The sequence below is a fragment of the Phyllobates terribilis genome, unplaced genomic scaffold (assembly GCF_046119375.1).
Source record: "Phyllobates terribilis strain yellow unplaced genomic scaffold, ASM4611937v1 Scaffold_211__1_contigs__length_3443825, whole genome shotgun sequence".
Lineage (NCBI taxonomy): Eukaryota > Metazoa > Chordata > Amphibia > Anura > Dendrobatidae > Phyllobates > Phyllobates terribilis.
Genome location: NW_027362971.1, coordinates 1,205,001 through 1,228,010, shown reverse-complemented (window position 1 = coordinate 1,228,010; position 23,010 = coordinate 1,205,001). Strand labels below are relative to the sequence as shown.

At 41.2% G+C, this 23,010-nt stretch overlaps 1 protein-coding gene across 1 annotated transcript in view; it reads right to left on the bottom strand.

The window, feature by feature from the left end:
* The window catches only part of LOC141213731 (low-density lipoprotein receptor-related protein 5-like), a 125,366-nt gene that overhangs the window by 29,851 nt on the left and 72,505 nt on the right, over window positions 1-23,010 (bottom strand). The window contains exons 8-10 of the mRNA XM_073665319.1: window positions 4,370-4,586; window positions 2,315-2,604; window positions 1,322-1,548 (exon numbers count right to left, since the gene is read on the bottom strand). Coding sequence (XP_073521420.1) covers window positions 1,322-1,548; window positions 2,315-2,604; window positions 4,370-4,586 — 734 coding nt within the window. The remainder of the gene's footprint in view (window positions 1-1,321; window positions 1,549-2,314; window positions 2,605-4,369; window positions 4,587-23,010) is intronic.

Genomic DNA, 23,010 nt, shown 5'->3' with positions numbered 1-23,010 from the left:
TCTCTCTATATCTCTCTCTCTCTCTATATCTCTCTCTCTCTCTATATCTCTCTCTCTCTCTATATCTCTCTCTCTCTCTATCTCTCTCTCTCTCTCTATCTCTCTCTCTCTCTCTATATCTCTCTCTCTCTCTATATCTCTCTCTCTCTCTATATCTCTCTCTCTCTCTCTATATCTCTCTCTCTCTCTATATCTCTCTCTCTCTCTCTCTCTATATATCTCTCTCTCTCTATATATATATATCTCTCTCTCTCTCTCTATAGATATAGAGAGATATGTGTGTATATTATATCATGTATGTACATATTATATACACACACACACAATTATAATATAGATATACACACATACATACATTATATGATATATATATATAAAATATATAAACACACAGACGCACATATACATATAGCACACACATGTATAAAATGCATACACATTTTACACACACATTATATATAATAGACACATACATTGTGTGTCTAAATATATGTAATATATACATAGATACGTGTGTGTGTATAATATACAAGTATATTTTACATGCACGCATTTTATACACGCACATTACACACATGTGTTAAGACACTGCTATCGAAATAGTTAATTTACACTGTAATGCTTAAAAATCAACCAATCTTTTATTTATTTTTTTTAAAAATCCATACTACACGTAAAAATAAGACAATTTGTAATCTATATTATTAGAGAAATCCACTTTTTTTTTCTCTTCCTGGACTGATCATTCTCAAAATTCTCAAGTAAAATCTTTGTTCAGTGAATACATATTTTCCCATTAGTGAGATAGGGGATGGCAGTTGGTGCCCATAAAGTTCTATGGAGAACTGTAACTGTTGTTTCAGGAGAACTTGCAGCAGAATGCACATTTGCCTCCAGCTCCCCCCCCACTCCACAAAAATGTAAAAACATTTTAAAAGCACCATCATCTCCAATCTTAGTAATTGCAGCCAAGCACAAGCGCTCAGTGCATTTTTCCAACTAGTTTTGCATCCATCTCACTTCCCACCACCTCTTTCTTGACCGACATCTTTGGCTTTAGAGGAGGGCAGAGATAGATTGAAAATAAGTACTGGGGAAGATGCACTGAACTGTTGGCCATGTCCAGGGAACAATGAGCACCTGTGTTTGACTTGAAGAGTCGTTTTGTGCTGACAGACTCCCTTTAAGAGAAATTAAAGAAAATTAGCTAGACCTATTTAGTAACCCAACATGTTCTCCAGCACAATCTACTGTGATTATTTGGTACCAACCCCCCCAAAAAAGCAGGATAACAGGACTCATCGTAAACTTTATCGCTTACCCCTGTGCTGGATCCAAAGCAAGAGATCTTGGGTTGTCGAGATCTTTCCAAACCAAAACCTGTCTAAACTGTCCATCAAGACGAGAGACTTCTATGCGGTTGGTACCGGTATCAGCCCAATAAAGGTTCTTTCCCATCCAGTCAACTGCCATTCCCTCCGGGTAATCGAGGCCAAACTCAATGACATGTTCTACAGAGCTTCCATTCATAAAAGCCCTGCTGATGGTCTACAGAAACAGAAAATGGAGACACTTGAACATATATTTTAGGTATTACAAGCTACGAAGCTAAGTAAGAAAAAAAACAAAGCTTCTCAAACTGCAAGGGGAGCTTCACAGGTGAGATGCCTCCAATTGTTGGTGAGGTACATATTCTCCATCCATGGAGGACATCAATCTTAAGATAAATTGTCCTCTAATTCTGCCTATACTTTTAGTTTGGAAACATAATTTACTGTTTTTTGCACTGACCCCAAACGGGTTGTCCAGCAGATAAGAAAAGAACAGCTTAAAATGTTATAATCTCAAACTCCCTTACCTACTCTCCCGGGAGCTGACCACGTGCCACCTATCTAAATGACCACTGGGTCACTGTTGCTGCCACTAATTGGCTTCAGCAGTCATGAGCGAAGGTAGCATATGCTCATCCAAAGATGTATCGAGAGCAGCGTACCGGAAAAGTTTGAGTCGGTAGGATACATACAACTTTTTTTTTTAATCTTTTACCATTCTAAACTATTTTTTTAAGCATGGCTGGACATTCCTAATGTCATACTTGATTCAGGAGACTGGTAAATTGGGTTCAATCTCTAATTTTTGTATATATTTTGACCACCGGTGGTAAGACCAAGGAATCGCCATTTTCTAGTTGGTTGGACCCCAAACATGACCATTTATGAACTCAACAATGGCATGTTCATTTCACCAACTACCACACGTAAGTGCAGACTACTAAGAACTGGGCTTCACCGAAAAAAGTGGCACAACATTGTACCTTTAGTGTGATATCTGTCCAGTAGATCCTATTATCGGACACATCGAAATCCAAAGCAGATGCCTCCTTAACTCCCGTCAGTGGAATTGCAACATTATTATTGTTCGTTTCTAAAGAAATCCTGTGAATTGCTGCCCTGCTCGTGAAAACCAAGAATGCTTCCGGAATGATGCAAGTTTTCATGTCACTCAGAAGTTCTAGCCCCAACGGGCAAGAACATCGGATGGCGCGAGGGGTGAAGAAACAGAGGTGACTGCAGCCTCCATTATGATCTGCACAAGGGTTGGTGCCTGGAATAAAACAGAATTAAATCACTACCATGTTCGATAAATTCTGTGGAAATGTGGCCAGCATGGCCTCCTAAAACTACTACCGAGAATATAAGTAAGCTCCTTCCAGTTCATGGGGGGGTCTGAGAGCCAAAAAGTGGGAAAGAGGGACATAGCCGGTTACCAAAAAGGTTTAATGCATATAGGGCTTTGTTGTGATGTTTTTGACAGCAAATTTAATACTGTATTATGTTAAAAACACTGAAAACTTGAAAAAGCCTTAAAAGGGAACATGTAATCAGAAAATATTGTTTAAATCCGGTTTCTGCGCCACATGTATTTTTCGAAAAAATTTGGTACTTTTTTATTTCATAATGGTGATTTTTCAATTTAATTTTTTTTAAAAAGAAAAAGTAATCTTACAATTTTTAATCTGGCCACTGGTATTTTATACTCACAGTGGGCGATTAATTCAAGCTTTTACGCCAGAAAAATGGCCTTAAAACTTTGAAAAGTCACAAAGTTTTTGAGCAATGCGGCGCTGCGCATACTTTTTACAACTTTTGGCGTTTCCATGTCAGTTTGAAATAGTTTGAGCTGAGGAGGAGCAGGGGCGTAGCCAAGCCGCTCAATTATTATTATAACGCCATTTATTCTATGGCGCTTTACATGTGATAGGGGTATACATAAAAACAATTATAATAATCTTAAACAATACAAGTCACCGACTGGTACAGGAGGGGAGAGGACCCAGCCCGCGAGGGCTCACAGTCTACAAGGGATGAGTGAGGATACAGCAGGTGAGGGTGATTTCATTAAAAGTGAGGGAACTTGGTACACCACAATTGTTACTCCAGACTTAGACTGCAGTAGCATTTCTGGCGTGGCTCAAGCAGGTGCACTGTAATTCATGGAGAGGCGTGCACCTCTTAATGAATTTGGTGACTTGAATTCTATCAAGACTTGAGTCGTGCAAGAGTCTGCTACGCAACTCTTGATGAATTGACCCCATACTTCCGGTCATTTCAAAAAGAGTTTACAGCAGTTTCGTTATCATCAGAGGCATGATTACAATCACGGCACTGTACAGAGTTAAGAAAAAAAAGAGTGGAAAGAATCCACTGACCCTGTTCCTCTCCACCTCACAATGACCTTTGCACACGCTCATTAGATGTCTGTCCATTGCTGCTAATCTAAGTGTATAATTTCTTGAAACAGAGACTAAAATAGCCCCAGTGGCCAGTGTGAGAACTGCAAGCTTTTTTTTTTTGTTATTCATTCTTGTGAAATACAATACTGTTGTAAAAAAGTAATAACCCATGCACTGAAATTTTAAGATAAAATTTAGTAATAAAACAAAGCCTGCACACTAAGACAGGACAAACCGCGCAGATTGTGCTAAGCATACATGTACATTGATGTTTACTTGTAAAGAAAGGTCAGTAAGAAAACAAAATCCTTTAATTGTTAAAGGAACAAATAAAGGTTTCCCTTTGAAGGTACATGTATATACCTGCAACCCTGCGCTAAAGTGACATGCTGGTGGACAATTATGAGCTTTTTCAGAGAAGGGGTGTGCTCCAGTATTATAAAGAAAAATAAAAAAATAAAAATCTCGGCATGGAGAAATCTTCCATCTACAGCTGGTTACATTTCATGCAATGTCCATTTGAATCTATTTTGCGGTATTGAAAATCATTCAGCAGAGTACAGGTGCTTCCAGCAGCCTCTGCGTCACTGCCCATGAAACAGCAGATATAGGCTTACGTAATGCCTAGAATCTTACCAAAAGTGTTGGTTACACTGGCTGCTTTGAGCCCCATCAGATCCGGCAGCTGATCGATTATGATTTCTCGACTCGCCCTGACTTTGTGAACTCTTTCGATGCTTCTTCGTTGCCAGTCCGTCCAATAGATGTAATCTCCAAGCAGGGTAAAACCAAAAATATGTGGCAGCTTGTCTTCTATGAGGGTTTTTCGCATAGTTCCATCCACATTGATTACCTAAGCAAAAAAATAATATATAAATTATCACAAAAATCTAACTCAAAGAAAAAGACTGACTACACATGTGACACGGAAAGGATTAAAAGAGAATAAATTTTCCTACCAATCAGAGACTACCTTATTCCTCATCTCCAAGATCCGAACCCAATATGTAGTAGATGTAGTTATAATATTAGCAAATACCTCCAATTAGAAATGTAGTATAGTTTTCGTGATTAGCTATGTCTCTGTCCTCATGTGCAGGCATTGCAGGATCTTAGGAATCCATGGTTACGACCACTAGCAGTCACTATCAGTGGTCATAACCATGGATACCTAAGGTTCTGCACATGAGGTAAGACATAGCGTATCAGGAAAACTATACTACATTTCTAATTGGAGGTATTTGCTAATATTATTATTATTACACCTACTACATATTGGGATAGGATCTTGGAGAGGAGAATACCCCTTTAATTATGAAAATTAAACTTGATTGTCTGGATAATACACAATTTACAATTAGAGATATAAAATAAAATTTGACAAATTTTTAAGTATCATTACAAATCTATAAGACTTTCTGGACATTGCTTCCACTAGGTGCTGAATTTAGCTCCATCTCTCCTGGTAGAAGCAGTCACAGACCTGCAAGGGCACAGAGGCTGCGTTCTTCTTCACCGGTCTCTGTTCACATGCAGCTTCCTGCCATCCCAGCAGTTGTTACATTGTAAGGGCGGCGAAGGATAAAAGTTCATGGTGTCTTTACTTGGACACAATAACTAGAAACCACATTTGATATACAATGCCAAGGACTCTGCTGATCTGCAGCTCGGTAAAATATGGGTATAAGGCTGTACACACTCAAGAGAAGTGATTGGCACTGAATACTTCATTGGGGAAGGGGGTGGGGGTTGTTAGGACCAAAAAATGCTACCAAGACGTGCCCCTTCATGTGCCTCACTGCATTGAATGGGCACATGGAGTCCAGAGGGTGAACAATTGGACTCTGTTCTACCTTCTTTTCTAAGGTAAACAATAGCGTAGTCAACTATTCTAAATAGACGCCTTCAAAATGTGTTCTTCTTACCATCCATGGTATTGATACCATCCTTCTCCACACAAATCAATTTTGGAACAAATCAAGCCAGACATGTCGCTGGAAGCAAAGATCACCAAGCTACGACTTGCCTACTTTGCGTTCTTCGTATGATGTGTCCAATCACTGAAGGACATCATGGTCAAAAGAATAGAAGGAACAAGGCAAAGAGGAAGACCAGCAACCCGATGGCTTGATACTATCAAAATAATGGTGGAGAAGACCCTGGTGGACCTATCTAGGCTCGCAGAACATCAATCTTCCTACAGATAGATAAACTATCAAGTCATCATGGCTCGAGATTGAGCTAAAGGCCGTTTAAAAAAGTCAACTATTACGTCTCGATATTGCAGAAAGAGCTGGATAAGATGACCGAAAAGGCAAACACTTGGCAAATGAGGTTTAATGTAGATAAATGCAGGGTAATGCACCTAGGACGGAGTAATCCTATTGCTGCATATACATTAAATGGGAGTATACTCAGGACTACAGAATAGGAGAAGGACTTGGGTATTCTGGTTACAAGTAAGCTGAGCAGCAGCACTCAATGTCAAGCAGCAGCCGCAAAAGCAAACAAGATTTTAGGATGTATAAAAAGAGAAAATCCAGCGATCCCAACGTATTGTTAGCCCTTTATAAATCACTGATGAAGTCACATCTGGAATATGGAATCCAGTTTTGGACTCCACATTTTAAAAAGGATATTCAGAAGTTAGAGTCAGTTCAAAGGCGGCAACTAGATTATTACAAGGATGGAGGCCTCTCATAGGATGAAAGGTTGGAAAAGTTGAGCTGGTTTAGCTTAGAAAAACAACGCCTCAGAGGGGATCTCATTTACATGTATAAATATATGTGTGGTCAGTACAAAGGACTGGCACATGACTTACTCCTTCCAAAGACCAAACTAAGGACCAGGGGGCACTCATTACGAGTGGAAGAAAGGTGATTCTGGCACCTAAACAGGAAAGGGTTCTTTACAGTAAGAGCAGTTGGATTGTGGAATGCCGACCACAAGAGGTAGTGATGGCCGACACGAACAGCTTTCAAAAAAGGGCTGGATGATTTCCTCAATACACATAACATTGTGGGTTACAGTTAAATTAGACAAAATGTACAATTGGGGGAGAAAGGTTGAACTTGATGGACCAAGTTCTTTATTCAACCTACGTTACTATGTTACTATGTCTTGCAAAAAAAAAAAAAAAAACAGACGCTGCCATACACATCAGATGGCACGCCACAACAGTTTTCTGGTTTCTGGTTTAAACACATGAACCCCCAACTCCCACCCAAGCCAAGCCCTTCCCTAGTGTGAACAAAGCCATACTGAACTTCATGCACTGGTTGTTTAAAAGTTAACAGGTCTGGGTCACATTCTGGATGGTTCTCCATCTGTGCCAGAATGTTCTGTTCCTTCGACACCAGAAATGGAGGCGCCATTTTTGGATTGTGCCCAAATAAACAAGTTATCTCTTACTATTTGGATAGAAGATAAAGAACGGATCCTTTGTTGAGCTTTGTCTCGTCTATGGGACTGATTGAGAAAGCCAAATGGTGCACTTGGCTTTTTCCGGTAGTCCCAATGAGCATGAACTGGTAAGAGGCCAAGCATGTGCATCTCCAGCGATAAGACTAAGGGATAATTTGTTGGAGTTTTTTTTTTTTTTTTTTTTTTAAGGAAAAAACATTTAAGAAGCTCAACACAAAGTAAATTACAGCTTCTTCATACAGACATATCAAACTTCTAGAAGTAAGGACCCGCTTGATCATCTTTGGTGACATTTTGGAGCTTTGCAACCAATTACTAATTTTCTATAAAATTAACTAAATTCATTTTGTAAGGCGTAATAAGCAAATGGCACTCAGAGGGGATCATACAGTTTCCATCAGGTTTTTCTTCTCTTCTCAATCAACAAGTCCAGGTATCTCGTCAAACAGCAAATAATGCCCTGCGATTTCACCAACATGCCTCTTCATGTCAGCCGTCCATAAAACAAGTCGTGTATGTTATACTCACTGATACAGGGAGAGAATATTGCAAAAGGTAAAAAAAAAAAATAATGTTTTACATTTAATAACAGGGATTATAGCTTTTAAGTCAGCAGGAACAGAAGACTGCTGGGTAATTAAGGATATTATAGCAGAGAGGCACCAGAAGGTACCTTGATATGCCTAATCCTATTTCCCTTCAATGACAGAAGCATGTTAAGCTCCTGAGTGCTGGATCACCACACCTTATACTGTGGCGGAGACTGACGTGAGGATTCTCCTGGATGAAATCTACACTCATCACCTCGGGGACAGAAAATGAATGGATGTCTTAGAGCAGGAACATCGCAGACAGAGGAGATGGGAGCGGAGCTGGATGATGCCGCAGGATTGCATCCATTAGACCTATCAAGAGACCCTGACATTTCCACGTCAGGACAGATTCAGTCTATGTTCACACGCAGCAGGTTTTTTTTTGGCGTTTTAATTTCTGCAGAAAATAAGACGCGTTTCACAGTTCCAGCAAAAGCTATAAGGTTTCAGAAATCTCATTGACACTTTTTTTTGGCAGATTTTTTTCCTCGTACAGAGTGGTCTTTGCGGAAAATATCAGTGACATGACAGATTTTGATCTGAGGGTCGGATCAAAATCGGCAAAGTAAATGGGCCCATGAAAATATCAGACCACACTTGGATGACATCTGATTTTTACGGACTGTCAAGAGAGGAGACCAACCCACCACACTCCAACCCACCACACTCCAACAGTGTCGGCAATCCGTTAAAATATCCGTACTACTAATCTCCCTGAGATGGAAGCAATTTTCTGGATGAGTGATTATAGAGCAAGGCCCTACTAGGAAAATGTGTAAAACCAGTACTGATATCATTTAAATCAGAGCTTCCAAAATTCTTCCCATTGAGGTCTCACCAGCTGGAACACCATTATAGAAAGTCTAGCATTATTGTACGTTGAAATAGTTTTCCAAACTTTATTCCATTTGATGATCAACACATTATAAATGACGCGTTTCGGCTCAGCCAAAGCCGAAACGCGTCATTTAAGATGGACTGCTCAACAAATCAAGTAAATTTTGGAAAACTATTTCAACATACATGAACGACCAGACTTTCTATAATTAAATGCAAGTGGGGCGATATCTCTTGACATGAGCACAGCTATCCCTATCCCTAGAGTGCCGACTGGAAGGATATGTAGATCAACCAAAACATGGTGACCCTAACCCTGGTCAAAACTGCCTCCCCAGCCAGCCTAGGAGGTGAGGGGGAGAATGACGGTTCGAAAAACCAATGTATTAAATTGTATTATTTGCATAGTCAAAGCTTCTGTATATAACATTTAATTCAGCTTCATGTCCATAAGAAATTCAATAGATTCATTGACCAGTTCTACAGGCAAACAAACCAAACCATTCTGCAGGAATTTCCTTAAGACGGCTAATAAAGTCCATCAAGGGAGAGCATGAAAATTATTTTAAGACCAGAAAGGAAAAGGATACACATTGGGCTCACAGCAGGACATATCCTACATGAATTTATCAGCACATTTTAAAAACACAAGTTCAGACTAATTTAAATTAGAACTTAACTTTCAACAAACTTTGCATAAATTAATAGCTTAGGCAAATATAAGAAACTTTCTAATTCATCTTAACAGAGAATTGTGTTCAATGGCAATTTTTGACACTCCCAACCCTGCATCCTGAACTCATCATTCACTCTGAAAAAATAATAAAATAAAACAGATGAATTCAGTCTTGGTCAAAGCAGGACAGACCTCCACAACAATGAGGAGTCAGATTACACATAATTTTATACTATATGGAGAGGTGAGGAGTAGAGTGAAAAAACAAGCAGAGGGAGACACAGAAAGATTGTGCTGAGCATTCTAACAAGTCTATTACCTCCTCCCCAGAGCTGAGTTCACATCTACACAGCTCAGTACTACTTTATAATGTCATCCATGGGAGCTGCTGCTTCGGTCTGTGTGCTAATTAAGGAATGAAGAGCAGGAATTCCTTTCTTTAGCGTATGGCAGACCTCTCGGCAATTATTTTCCTCCCACACTCTCAGTTAACTGCAAGTGAAGAGACTGAGTCTACAGATGGGGAAAACGCAGAATAGAAGTCATAATGGCCAGAAATAGTGTTATTCTGCATGTACACACCATAGCTTATTCTGAAAAGTTACTTAAAAGTTTAGTTACCTTTTAAATCTTTAAAAGAATTTGGCCACAACCGGGTATAATGCATCCTTCTGACATGCCCTTTATTTTTATATGTGGCCAGTCAAATCCCGCAGAAAAGGGATAAAGAAATTAGGCAATTCACCCCATTGGGGAAAAAGGCTGGTGACAATCTTTGTGCAGCCCTGTATATTACTTTTGCTTTTATAGCCCCAAAAACAAAGAAAAATAACAAATGAAGGCAACGCTAAAAAAAAAATTCTAAAAGGCATAGGGGTTAATGGAAGGAGGCACAAAATAGATTTAAGAAAAAGGGGAAAGGAGAAAGTAAAGCAGACAAGGTGTCTCAATCTCAGACCACAACATCCATAGACTTCTGGGCTCATAGAATTGGGAGGGTGGGCGACAAGAGCGACACTTCTACTGCTGGTTTAACTCCTGCACCAGATAATTACAACATTCATGACCGAGTTCAACATGTCACTGCTGTTCTCTCTTATGCCAAGTAGATGGAAGCCATAAACCACTACATCCAATTCCCCCATCGCTTTTGACACAGAAAGGAGACAGAGCGGAGAACCCGGCTCGTTTATTTTGAAAAAGGTTCAAGTCTTGCACTATGTAGACGCTGTGGTTAATATTCCCGGAGGGTCCTGGCCTTCCAATAACCTTTAGAAAACCATATTCTGTGGGTTTTTTAGCCGTCTGTCTCCATTTATTAAACAAGTCTTCTGTTGATAAAAAATAAAGATTGGTCTATTAGGCATTGTCCTCTATGGGGGATGGTCCAGATAAGTGTCAAGTATACCAGTTATGCCAATTAGTAACACTAAAACAATATATTGGAATCCTGGTGTAACCGTAACAAAAATATTAGAACATTTAGCAACTAAATCTATAAACCTGAAATAAGTAGCCTGGTTTAACTCACAAGAAAACATTTCAGGATGATCAACATTCACAGTATCCTTAGTCCTCGGTGCTCATTCATGCTCAGTTATCAATACATTTTTCCATTTCACCCGGGAAAAATGGAACGTATACATACATACATATACACATACAGTACAGACCAAAAGTTTGGACACACCTTCTCATTTAAAGATTTTTCTGTATTTTCATGACTATGAAAATTGTACATTCACACTGAAGGCATCAAAACTATGAATTGACACATGTGGAATTATATACTTAACAAAAAAGTATGAAACAACTGAAAATATGTCTTATATTCTAGGTTCTTCAAAGTAGCCACCTTTTGCTTTGATGACTGCTTTGCACACTCTTGGCATTGTCTTGATGAGCTTCAAGAGGTAGTCACCGGAAATGGTCTTCACTTCACAGGTGTGCCCTGTCAGGTTTAATAAGTGGGATTTCTTGCCTTATAAATGGGGTTGGGACCATCAGTTGTGTTGTGCAGAAGTCAGGTGGATACACAGCTGATCGTCCTACTGAATAGACTGTTAGAATTAGTATTATGGACAAAAAAGCAGCCAAGTAAAAAAAAAACGAGTGGCCATCATTACTTTAAGAAATGAAGGTAGGTCAGTCCGAAAAATTGGACAAACTTTGAATGTGTCCCCAAGTGCAGTTGCAAAAACCATCAAGCGCTACAAAGAAACTGGCTCACATGAGGACCGCCCCAGGAAAGGAAGACCAAGAGTCACCTCTGCTTCTGAGGATAAGTTTATCCGACTCACCAGCCTCAGAATTCGCAGGTTAACAGCAGCTCAGATTAGAGACCAGGTCAATGCCACACAGAGTTCTAGCAGCAGACATCTCTACAACAACTGTTAAGAGGAGACTTTGTGCAGCAGGCCTCCATGGTAAAATAGCTGCTAGGAAACCACTGCTAAGGACAGGCATGAAGCAGAAGAGACTTGTTTGGGCTAAAGAACACAAGGAATGGACATTAGACCAGTGGAAATCTGTGCTTTGGACTGATGAGTCCAAATTTGAGATCTTTGGTTCCAACCACCGTGTCTTTGAGCGACGCAGAAAAGGTGAACGGATGGACTCTACATGCCTGGTTCCCACCGTGAAGCATGGAGGAGGAGGTGTGATGATGTGGGGGTGCTTTGCTGGTGACACTGTTGGGGATTTATTCAAAATTGAAGGCATACTGAACCAGCATGGCTACCACAGCATCTTGCAGCGGCATGCTATTCCATCCGGTTTGCGTTTAGTTGGACCATCATTTATTTTTCAACAGGACAATGACCCCAAACACACCTCCAGACTTTGTAAGGGCTATTTGACCAAGAAGGAGAGTGATGGGGTGCTACGCCAGATAACCTGGCCTCCACAGTCACCAGACCTGAACCCAATCGAGATGGCTTGGGGTGAGCTGGACCGCAGAGTGAAGGCCAAAGGGCCAACAAGTGCTAAGCATCTCTGGAAACTTCTTCAAGATTGTTGGAAGACCATTTCCGGTGACTACCTCTTGAAGCTCAACAACTGAAAATATGTCTTATATTCTAGGTTCTTCAAAGTAGCCACCTTTTGCTTTGATGACTGCTTTGCACACTCTTGGCATTCTCTTGATGAGCTTCAAGAGGTAGTCACCGGAAATGGTCTTCCAACAATCTTGAAGGAGTTCCCAGAGATGCTTAGCACTTGTTGGCCCTTTGGCCTTCACTCTGCGGTCCAGCTCACCCCAAGCCATCTCGATTGGGTTCAGGTCTGGTGACTGTGGAGGCCAGGTCATCTGGCGTAGCACCCCATCACTCTCCTTCTTGGTCAAATAGCCCTTACAGAGCCTGGAAGTGTGTTTGGGGTCATTGTCGTGTTGAAAAATAAATGATGGTCCAACTAAACGCAAACCGGATGGAATAGCATGTGGCTGCAAGATGCTATGGTAGCCATGCTGGTTCAGTATGCCTTCAATTTTGAATAAATCCCCAACAGTGTCACCAGCAAAGCACCCCCACACCATCACACCTCCTCCTCCATGCTTCACGGTGGAAACCAGGCATGTAGAGTCCATCCGTTCACCTTTTCTGCGTCGCACAAAGACACGGTGGTTGGAACCAAAGATCTCAAATTTGGACTCATCAGACCAAAGCACAGATTTCCAGTGGTCTAATGTCCATTCCTTGTGTTCTTTAGCCCAAACAAGTCTCTTCTGCTTGTTGCCTGTCCTTAGCAGTGGTCTCCTAGCAGCTATTTTACCATGAAGGCCTGCTGCACAAAGTCTCCTCTTAACAGTTGTTGAAGAGATGTGTCTGCTGCTAGAACTCTGTGTGGCATTGACCTGGTCTCTAATCTGAGCTGCTGTTAACCTGAGATTTCTGAGGCTGGTGACTTGGATAAACTTATCCTCAGAAGCAGAGGTGACTCATGGTCTTCCTTTCCTGGGGCGGTCCTCATGTCAGCCAGTTTCTTTGTAGCGCTTGATGGTTTTTGCAACTGCACTTGGGGACACTTTCAAAGTTTTCCCAATTTTTCAGATTGACTGACCTTCATTTCTTAAAGTAATGATGGCCACTCGTTTTTTTTTTACTTAGAATTTGTATTATGGAGAAAAAAAGCAGCTAACAGTCTATTCAGTAGGACTATCAGCTGTGTATCCACCAGACTTCTGCACAACACAACTGATGGTCCCAACCCCATTTATAAGGCAATAAATCCCACTTATTAAACCTGACAGGGCACACTTGTGAAGTGAAGACCATTTCCGGTGACTACTTCTTGAAGCTCATCAAGAGAATGCCAAGAGTGTGCAAAGCAGTCATCAAAGCAAAAGGTGGTTACTTTGAAGAACCTAGAATATAAGACATATTTTCAGCTGTTTCACACTTTTTTGTTAAGTACAGTCATGGCCAAAAGTATTGAGAATGAGACAAATAGTAATTTTTCCAAAGTTTACTGCTTCATTTTTTGTAATGGCAATTTGCATATACTCCTGAATGTCAAAGAGTGATCAGCTTAACAGCAATTACTGTACTTGCAAAGTCAATATTTGCCCAGAAAATGAACTTTAACCTCCAAAACACATTTCAACATCATTGCAGTCCTGCCTTAAAAGGAGCAGCTAACATTGTTTTAGTGACTGATCCATTAACACAGGTGTGGGTGTTGATGAGGACAGGGCTGGCGATCAATCAGTCATGATTAAGTAAGAATGACATCACTGGACACTTTAAAAGGAGGCTGGTTCTTGGTATCATTGTTTCTCTTCAGTTAACCATGGTTATCTCTAAAGAAACACGTGCAGCCATCATTGCACTGCACAAAAATGGCCTAACAGGGAAGAGTATCGCAGCTACAAAGATTGCACCTCAGTCAACAATCTATCGCATCATCAAGAACTTCAAGGAGAGAGCTTCCATTGTTGTCAAAAAGGCTCCAGCACGCACTGTGAGGCGGAGACTCTTTGAGCAAGGGCTGGTTTCAAGGAGGGCAGCAAAGAAGCCACTTCTCTCCAGAAAAAACATCAGGGACCGACTGATTTTCTGCAAAAGGTACAGGGAGTGGACTGCTGAGTACTGGGGCAAAGTCATTTTCTCTGATGAATCCCCTTTTCGATTGTTTGGAACATCTGGAAAACAGCTTATTTGGAGAAGAAGAGGTGAGCGCTACCACCAGTCTTGTCTCATGCCAACTGTAAAGCATCCTGAAACCATTCATGTGTGGGGTTGCTTCTCAGCCAAGGGAATCGGCTCACTCACAGTCTTGCCTAAAAACACAGCCATGAATAAAGAATGGTACCAGAATGTCCTCCAAGAGCAACTTCTCCCAACCGTCCAAGAGCAGTTTGGCGCCCAACAATGCCTTTTCCAGCATGATGGAGCACCTTGCCATAAAGCAAAGGTGATAACTAAATGGCTCATGGAACAAAACAGAGATTTTGCGTCCATGGCCTGGAAACTCCCCAGATCTTAATCCCATTGAGAACTTGTGGTCAATCATCAAGAGACGGGTGGACAAACAAAAACCAACAAATTCTGGCAAAATGCAAGCATTGATTATGCAAGAATGGACTGCTATCAGTCAGGATTTGGTCCAAAAGTTGATTGAGAGCATGCCAGGGAGAATTACAGAGGTCTTGAAGAAGAAGGGGCAACACTGCAAATATTGACTTGCTGCATTAACTCATTCTAACTGTCAATATAACCTATTGGTACTCATAATATGATTGCAATTATATTTCTGTATGTGATATAAACATCAGACAAACACTAATAAAAACCAGAGGCCAGCAGATCATGTGAAAATATAATTTTGGTGTCATTCTCTAAACTTTTGGCCATGACTGTATATAATTCCACATGTGTTAATTCATAGTTTTGATGCCTTCAGTGTGAATGTACAATTTTCATAGTCATGAAAATACAGAAAAATCTTTAAATGAGAAGGTGTGTCCTGTATATATATTTTTTTTTTGCAATCCTCGCAAGCCTGCTCATAACTTTTTCTACAGGGATTTCTAAAGGGATGCATTGAATTTGACAAGTAGGTCTCCCTAAACCAGGGATGAGCAATTGATTTTTCCCAAATAGCCACATGATAGACTGGCTGTTGTGGTAGGGCAACCTTAATTCTGATTATTAGTATTATTATAATAATAAAATTAACATCAAATATTAGTTTTATTAACACTTAATTTTAAAGCAGAATTAACTTTGCTGACTCGCTGCTACTGGTAATACTGTACATGTGAAAATAGTTCTTATTGTAACATGTATTTTTACCAGTAGCAGCTCATCTAAATCCTAATTTACGGCAATTCATAAAGTTTATAAAGAGAAAAAAACAAAAAAAACACAGTAAATCATACTGCTCTTATTATTCAGCCCTTGTCCTTTGATCAACAGCTCTCCCCATACAGTCGCTTATGCAGTACAATGTCCCCACACAGCCCCCTGCCACACATTATCATGTTCCCATACAGCCCCCCACACAGTATAATGTCCCCACAAAGTCCACAAAACAGTAGGATGTACTTACACAGCCTCCCACAAAGTACGATGTCCCACCACGCAGTAGGATGTCCCCACAAAGCTCCCCAACACAGTATGATGCCCGAAACAAGGCCCCCCAAATTATGTCAATGCTCGGTATGGTGTCCCCACACCGCCTCCACCACGCAGTATGATGTCCCAACAATTTCTCACAAGTTCAAATGGCAGAAAAGCAAACGGACAACTCCTTGTTCCATCATTGTAATCACTGATATTAACATACAGAGTATGCAGATACCAGTGAAATGCCGAGCAGAGGGCAACCGTGTGGAGCGGGACGCAACAGTTTCCAGCCTTGTGCCTGTGCCGGTCCGCAGTCAACCACACTTTTGTGAGGCCCTCAACCCAGAAGCTCCATATATGATCTAGAACGATGGAGATGCTTTGGCAGACTACAACCTTCTCGTATTTATCAGCCTGGCTGCCATGTAATACTTAACTTCCTTTGCAGCAGCCAGAAAATACCTGGTTGGCAGTGGTTTTCAGATACTAAACCTGTCGAATGCCAAACCAACTGGGATTGTTCGTGATCAGATCACTTTTGGGGGAACATGGTTGTCCGCTTCATACACTCAACGTCCATAATCCACCTGAACACCGCAAACTCCTACTGATGCATGACCATCACGTTCATTTCGATACGTGGCAGGATTCCGGAATACTATTTTATCTTATCTTTATGTGAAAGATTCAGCCTATCTTGGATCCGATATGGATTAATATATTGCAGACAACACAACTGGGAGAAGAATGCATGGCAGGTGCACAGCTTTCCATCAAATGGATCTCTTCTCCTGACCTGTATCTACATTGCACTTCTGAGGCTCAGCAGAGACTGGAGGGAGCAATTAACCATTGAAAAGGGATCTTTTAACGCTACAGATTTTGGCTTTGGCTTGTTACTACGTGAATGCTCAGCAGATTTTTCTTTAGTCTTTGATGCTTTGGAGCTCTTCTCTTCTGAAGCACTACAATGCATTGTCTGTTGGGAGTCCATGGTAGCTGGAAATCTACCGGTCTCACCTAGTGTGTCCATAAGTACAAGTTCTTTGAAATCAGCTGCATAGGTTAGTCTATGTAAGCGCAGCTTGTTACCATTACAGGTTCGAACCAGTCGTACGAAAAAAATTGCACCAAAAATATTGTGCCATTTGGTTACTGAGAACACTCACCAATAGCCTGGAAGAGTCAACAGACCAAAGGACGGGCTTGCTCCATCCTCGATTGAGCCTATGGTCCAGCTGACACTGGCTATTTCAGAACATGTTTCTGGGATGTCCTAAGCAGGGCTGTGGAGTTGGTAAGTTAAACATCCGACTCCTCAATTTCCATGACACCGACTCCCTCATACATGGCTCATGTTTAAGTGATAAATTTACTGTAGCACAGATTCATCTCAGCTAAAAGTCTAGATCCTTAGATCAGGAATAGGATGGACATTTATAGGACATTTCATAACTTTCCCAAATTCTTATGAAAAAAACATTCCCCATAAACTGCATTGAACTACTGTACCCAATTTATTATATATTTTAGGAGTTTGAGTCGGTCCATTTTATACAACATAAAATGGACCGACATTACAGTCTCACCCTTCCTTCTCTGCCCGCCTGAGATAGAACAGCTGCGACTTTGGAGACTTTCAAGGCCAACTACTTCAACTAGAGGCCCCCCTGCTTCTAGCGGGCCCCCACAGAGAGGAGGTAGCAGCAAGCTTAGGAAGCTAGCAGTCCATCGAAGTACAAGACCAGGAGACCCAAGGGTCCCACCCTGGCCTCTCCAAGAGTTTCCATGGGGCCAGGTGACCGGTGGGTCCCTCCTGGAAACTCCAAATATCTCCATAGGTTCTAGGCGACCGGTGGGTCCCTCCAAACAACCCCAAAACATATCCAAGTGGCCAGGTGACTTCTTTGTCCTCTCCTGGACTCCCCAAATTATCCATGTCTCTCTGATGGTTAATGGAGCAGATCCGAATCTTTCCAGTCAGGGCCGGTACCCTTCGACTAGAATCATGTAGAATACAAATCTGTGTCTCTTTGGATGCCATGCAATCCATTTACTTTCCTGAAGGATGTCTCTCATACTCCTTCTAAAGGTCTTTCTGATGTTCCTGGATTCTCTGTCCCAAATCTCATTCTGTCTCTAGCACTACAGACATCCCTGTTTATATTTACATCTGTGTTAGGTCATCAGGCACAGGTAAGCGGTAAAGGTGCAGGGCTCAGTTATTATTGAGCTAATCAATTTATACAGTTGGTATCACAGGGGCTGTGGTAAATAGCTGGCTTTTAGTACAATTAGCATATTAGCAAACATTGTTTCCAACTGGAGACTGCAATCAGGGTTAGACAAATACTGGTCTGACTTTTAGAAATACACAAACATGTACAAGACAATTTAAACACAATAATGTAATTTAAACATAATAGTGCATTCTCTTGACTTAACAAATCTAAACGTCTGGCTTATTAAGATTTTACTCTGTATCGTCACATAAGCACAACCCGTAAATGACCCAGTTTGAAAAAGTGCACCCCTTCAAATATTTAAAAAGTATTTAGGAAGTTTGTTAATTCCTGTAAAGCACCTGAAGGGTTAACGCAAATTGGAATAAAAAATTATATTGTTTCCATTAAGATGCTCTTTAATCCCTCAAATTTTTCATTTTTACAAAGCGTAAGAGGAGAAAAAGCACCCCACAATTTTTTGCCATTTTCTCCCGAGTAAAACGATACCACAAATAGGGTTGTACACTGTTTGGGCACACAATGGGACTCAGAATGTAAATTTTTCTTTGTTTTGGGTTCTGTTATTTTTCCAAGAATAAAAGAACCTAACAAGTAAGAACGTAACCTATATTTTTTAAAGGGAATCTATCAGCGGGTTTTTGCTTTGTAATTTGAGAGCTGCATGAGATGTAGGGGCAGAGACCCTGATTACGGTGATGTATCACTTACTGGGCGGCTTGGTGCAGTTTTGATAGAATCCCTGTTTTCTCTATTGTAGATGTAGGAGTGGTCAGCAAGCAGAGCTGTGTACAACCCCGCCCACACCACTGATTGGCAGATTCCCGTGTACATGTCAGCAAGCTGCCAATCCGTGAGATGGGCGCGGTTATACAGATTAGCCTGACTGCCTTGCACGTGAAAACTAGTCCTGCAGTGATATCTTGCTGGTAAAACAATGATTGTATTAAAACTACAGCAGCAGCCCAGTAAGTGATACATCACTGGAATCAGGGTCTCTGCCCCTACATCATGCTGCTCTCAGATTAAACAGCAAAAACCTGCTGACAGATTCCCTTTAATTTAGTACCACAGATGTCCGATTTTTATAACCGCACACTCGACTGCAGTAATTGTACAACAGTTCACGTGAAATCCCACCCATTAAGCAATAGAATCATACAATGTTACAGTTGGAAGGGACCTCCGGGGTCATCGTGCCCAACACCCTTCCAACTCCATGACGTAACAGTACGTCATAGGGTGGGAAGGGGGCTAAACTTCCCAGTTTAGGAGACACAAATGTTGGCATGTATGCCATCAGTGTTAAGTGTTCTGTGTCACTCAGTGATGAGATCAATCAGATGTAGAAACAGCAACAGCTTCATTGACTTGTAAGTGACTAAATTACAGTGTAATTATAAGATAAACAGGACATTTTGGGGGGGCAATGGGCAATGCAGGAGCCATATGCCAGGTCTGACAGAGCCCACAATCTGCAGGCATATGCGGATATGCACGAGATCTGCGGCGGCGAGTGCCGTACTGGGAGAGGGGTGGTTTTGTCTGTGGCTCATTTACATAATTGCAGCAAAACTAGGATTGGATTCCACCCTGTCGTACACTAACGTTGCGGTCGGAGGCAGATGACGCGGCTGTTGAGAAATGTGTTGCACAATGCATCCCATATGTGGGACTGAGCACACGCTGGATGGCACAGGACAGTGATAAAATGGCTCAGAAATACTTTGAATGCATCCAATTCCTTCACTCCGGTTTCCAGCAGATGAATATAAAAAGGAAGGAATGTGACCCCCGAGCCCATCGGCTGTGAACGTTCACCAGTAAACTACACCTCCAGTATTATAGCAGTACAGGAAAGGAAAAGAAGCCTTGCTCTTTAGCATTTGGACCATGGTGGGCTGGAAAGCGTCAAATTTTGCCCATTTTTCAAAGTACCATAGTTATGGCTCGGGATGACAGATATACTAATTTCTACTGAAACCAAATAGGTGGAAAATCTACTTACTTGATCTTACCCCCTGTGAAACGGTATTTATTGTTTCCTGACCCATTTAAAGCAGTCTAGCAATTTTTTCCATCCCTGCACCCGCCCCCCAAATTGTTTATCACACCCTACAATTGTTCTATATGTAGAGGACTTGCTTTCTTGCAGTTTATCCTCCTCTTCTCTTCAGCCTCCATCTTAATTCCCATATTTCAATCTGCAATTTATTACTCCATTCTTTGCCATCAATCCCACAATGCATCAGTACAAAAATCCCATGAGCAGCTAGATCCAGTATTGTTCCTGCCTGCCGTGGGGACAGTGTGATTATCCTTCTCTAGATATTCTCCTAAATGAGCTAATGGATTATAAATCAGAAGGTTGAACGGTGGTCTCCATTTTAACTGTATATAGGAACTATCTAATCATCATCAGTAACTGTGATAGGAGTTTATTACTCTATTTAATTAATTAGAACTTAAAAACTTCAGTGGTACAGTCCATGCAATTTCATCATACAGACAATATGGGTGACTGATGGTAACCTCCACCTAACTGAAGAGAAGGAATCCATTAATTTTTAGGTCAAAAGTAACAACTAAATGAGTTAAGCCTAGTTGAAATATACAGGTTGGGCCATTTATATGGATACACCTAAATAAAATGGAAATGGTTGGTGATATCAACTTCCTGTAATGCAATGACCCAGGTACTGCGTTCACCAGACATCAACACAATTTCTATCACTCCTCACGTGTTAACCTCTGTGACATGTCAATGGCTGTAAACAAAGAGAAACTTGTAAATAACTCATTAAAGAATAAAGTTACGTTAAAGCCAAGCACACCATTGTTTTTCTTATGAAATTCTCAATCAGTTTGATGTGTCACATGACCCTCTTCCCATTGAAAAAAATAAAGTTGGATCCAAAATGGCCAATTTCAAAATGGCCACCATGGTCACCAACCATCTGGAAAAGTCCCCCCCCCCCCTCATATTAATTTTCCCCCTCCCATATACTAATGTGCCACGAACAGGAAGTTGATATCACCAACCATTTCCATTTTATTTAGGTGTATCCATATAAATGGCCCACCCTGTATAATGTGGAGAAAGTTACAGAAAGAAAAAAACCATTCTGAACACCTGGGGGGAGAAACCTTGTTCCTTTTTCATATGTAACTACCACATGTATTTTACAACAGAAAGTATTTGGTCTACAGGACATCAGTTAAAATGATGGACCGTTTTGTTTCTACAGCCTCTGTATCATGGTACATAAGAGACTGAAGAAGGAGTTGAAAGACAAATCTGTCTAATAGAATAGTATTTAATGCTCTTCTCTCTTTCGGAATTACCTTCTGAGCCGATTTAATCGGATTTGATCTTGCTTATGAGGCTGGGGGCGGTATATATACACTGCACAGTACCACTCCTCCGGTCTTGTATATATACACACACTGCACAGTACCACTCCTCCTGTCCTGTATATATATACTGCACAGTACCACTCCTCCTGTCCAGTATATATACACTGCACAGTACCACTCCTCCTGTCCAGTATATATACACTGCACAGTACCACTCCTCCTGTCCAGTATATATACACTGCACAGTACCACTCCTCCTGTCCAGTATATATACACTGCACAGTACCACTCCTCCTGTCCAGTATATATACACTGCACAGTACCACTCCTCCTGTCCTGTACATATATACTGCACAGTACCACTCCTCCTGTCCTGTATACAGTACAGACCAAAAGTTTGGACACACCTTCTCATTTAAAGATTTTTCTGTATTTTCATGACTATGAAAATTGTACATTCACACTGAAGGCATCAAAACTATGAATTGACACATGTGGAATTATATACTTAACAAAAAAGTATGAAACAACTGAAAATATGTCTTATATTCTAGGTTCTTCAAAGTAGCCACCTTTTGCTTTGATGACTGCTTTGCACACTCTTGGCATTCTCTTGATGAGCTTCAAGAGGTAGTCACCGTAAATGGTCTTCCAACAATCTTGAAGGAGTTCCCAGAGATGCTTAGCACTTGTTGGCCCTTTTGCCTTCACTCTGCGGTCCAGCTCACCCCAAACCATCTCGATTGGGTTCAGGTCTGGTGACTGTGGAGGCCAGGTCATCTGGCGTAGCACCCCATCACTCTCCTTCTTGGTCAAATAGCCCTTACACAGCCTGGAGGTGTGTTTGGGGTCATTGTCCTGTTGAAAAATAAATGATGGTCCAACTAAACGCAAACCGGATGGAATAGCATGCCGCTGCAAGATGCTGTGGTAGCCATGCTGGTTCAGTATGCCTTCAATTTTGAATAAATCCCCAACAGTGTCACCAGCAAAGCACCCCCACACCATCACACCTCCTCCTCTATGCTTCACGGTGGGAACCAGGCATGTAGAGTCCATCCGTTCACCTTTTCTGTGTCGCACAAAGACACGGTGGTTGGAACCAAAGATCTCAAATTTGGACTCATCAGACCAAAGCACAGATTTCCACTGGTCTAATGTCCATTCCTTGTGTTCTTTAGCCCAAACAAGTCTCTTCTGCTTGTTGCCTGTCCTTAGCAGTGGTTTCCTAGCAGCTATTTTACCATGAAGGCCTGCTGCACAAAGTCTCCTCTTAACAGTTGTTGAAGAGACGTGTCTGCTGCTAGAACTCTGTGTGGCATTGACCTGGACTCTAATCTGAGCTGCTGTTAACCTGCGATTTCTGAGGCTGGTGACTCGGATAAACTTATCCTCAGAAGCAGAGGTGACTCTTGGTCTTCCTTTCCTGGGGCGGTCCTCATGTGAGCCAGTTTCTTTAAAGCGCTTGATGGTTTTTGCAACTGCACTTGGGGACACTTTCAAAGTTTTCCCAATTTTTCGGACTGACTGGCCTTCATTTCTTAAAGTAATGATGGCCACTCGTTTTTCTTTACTTAGCTGC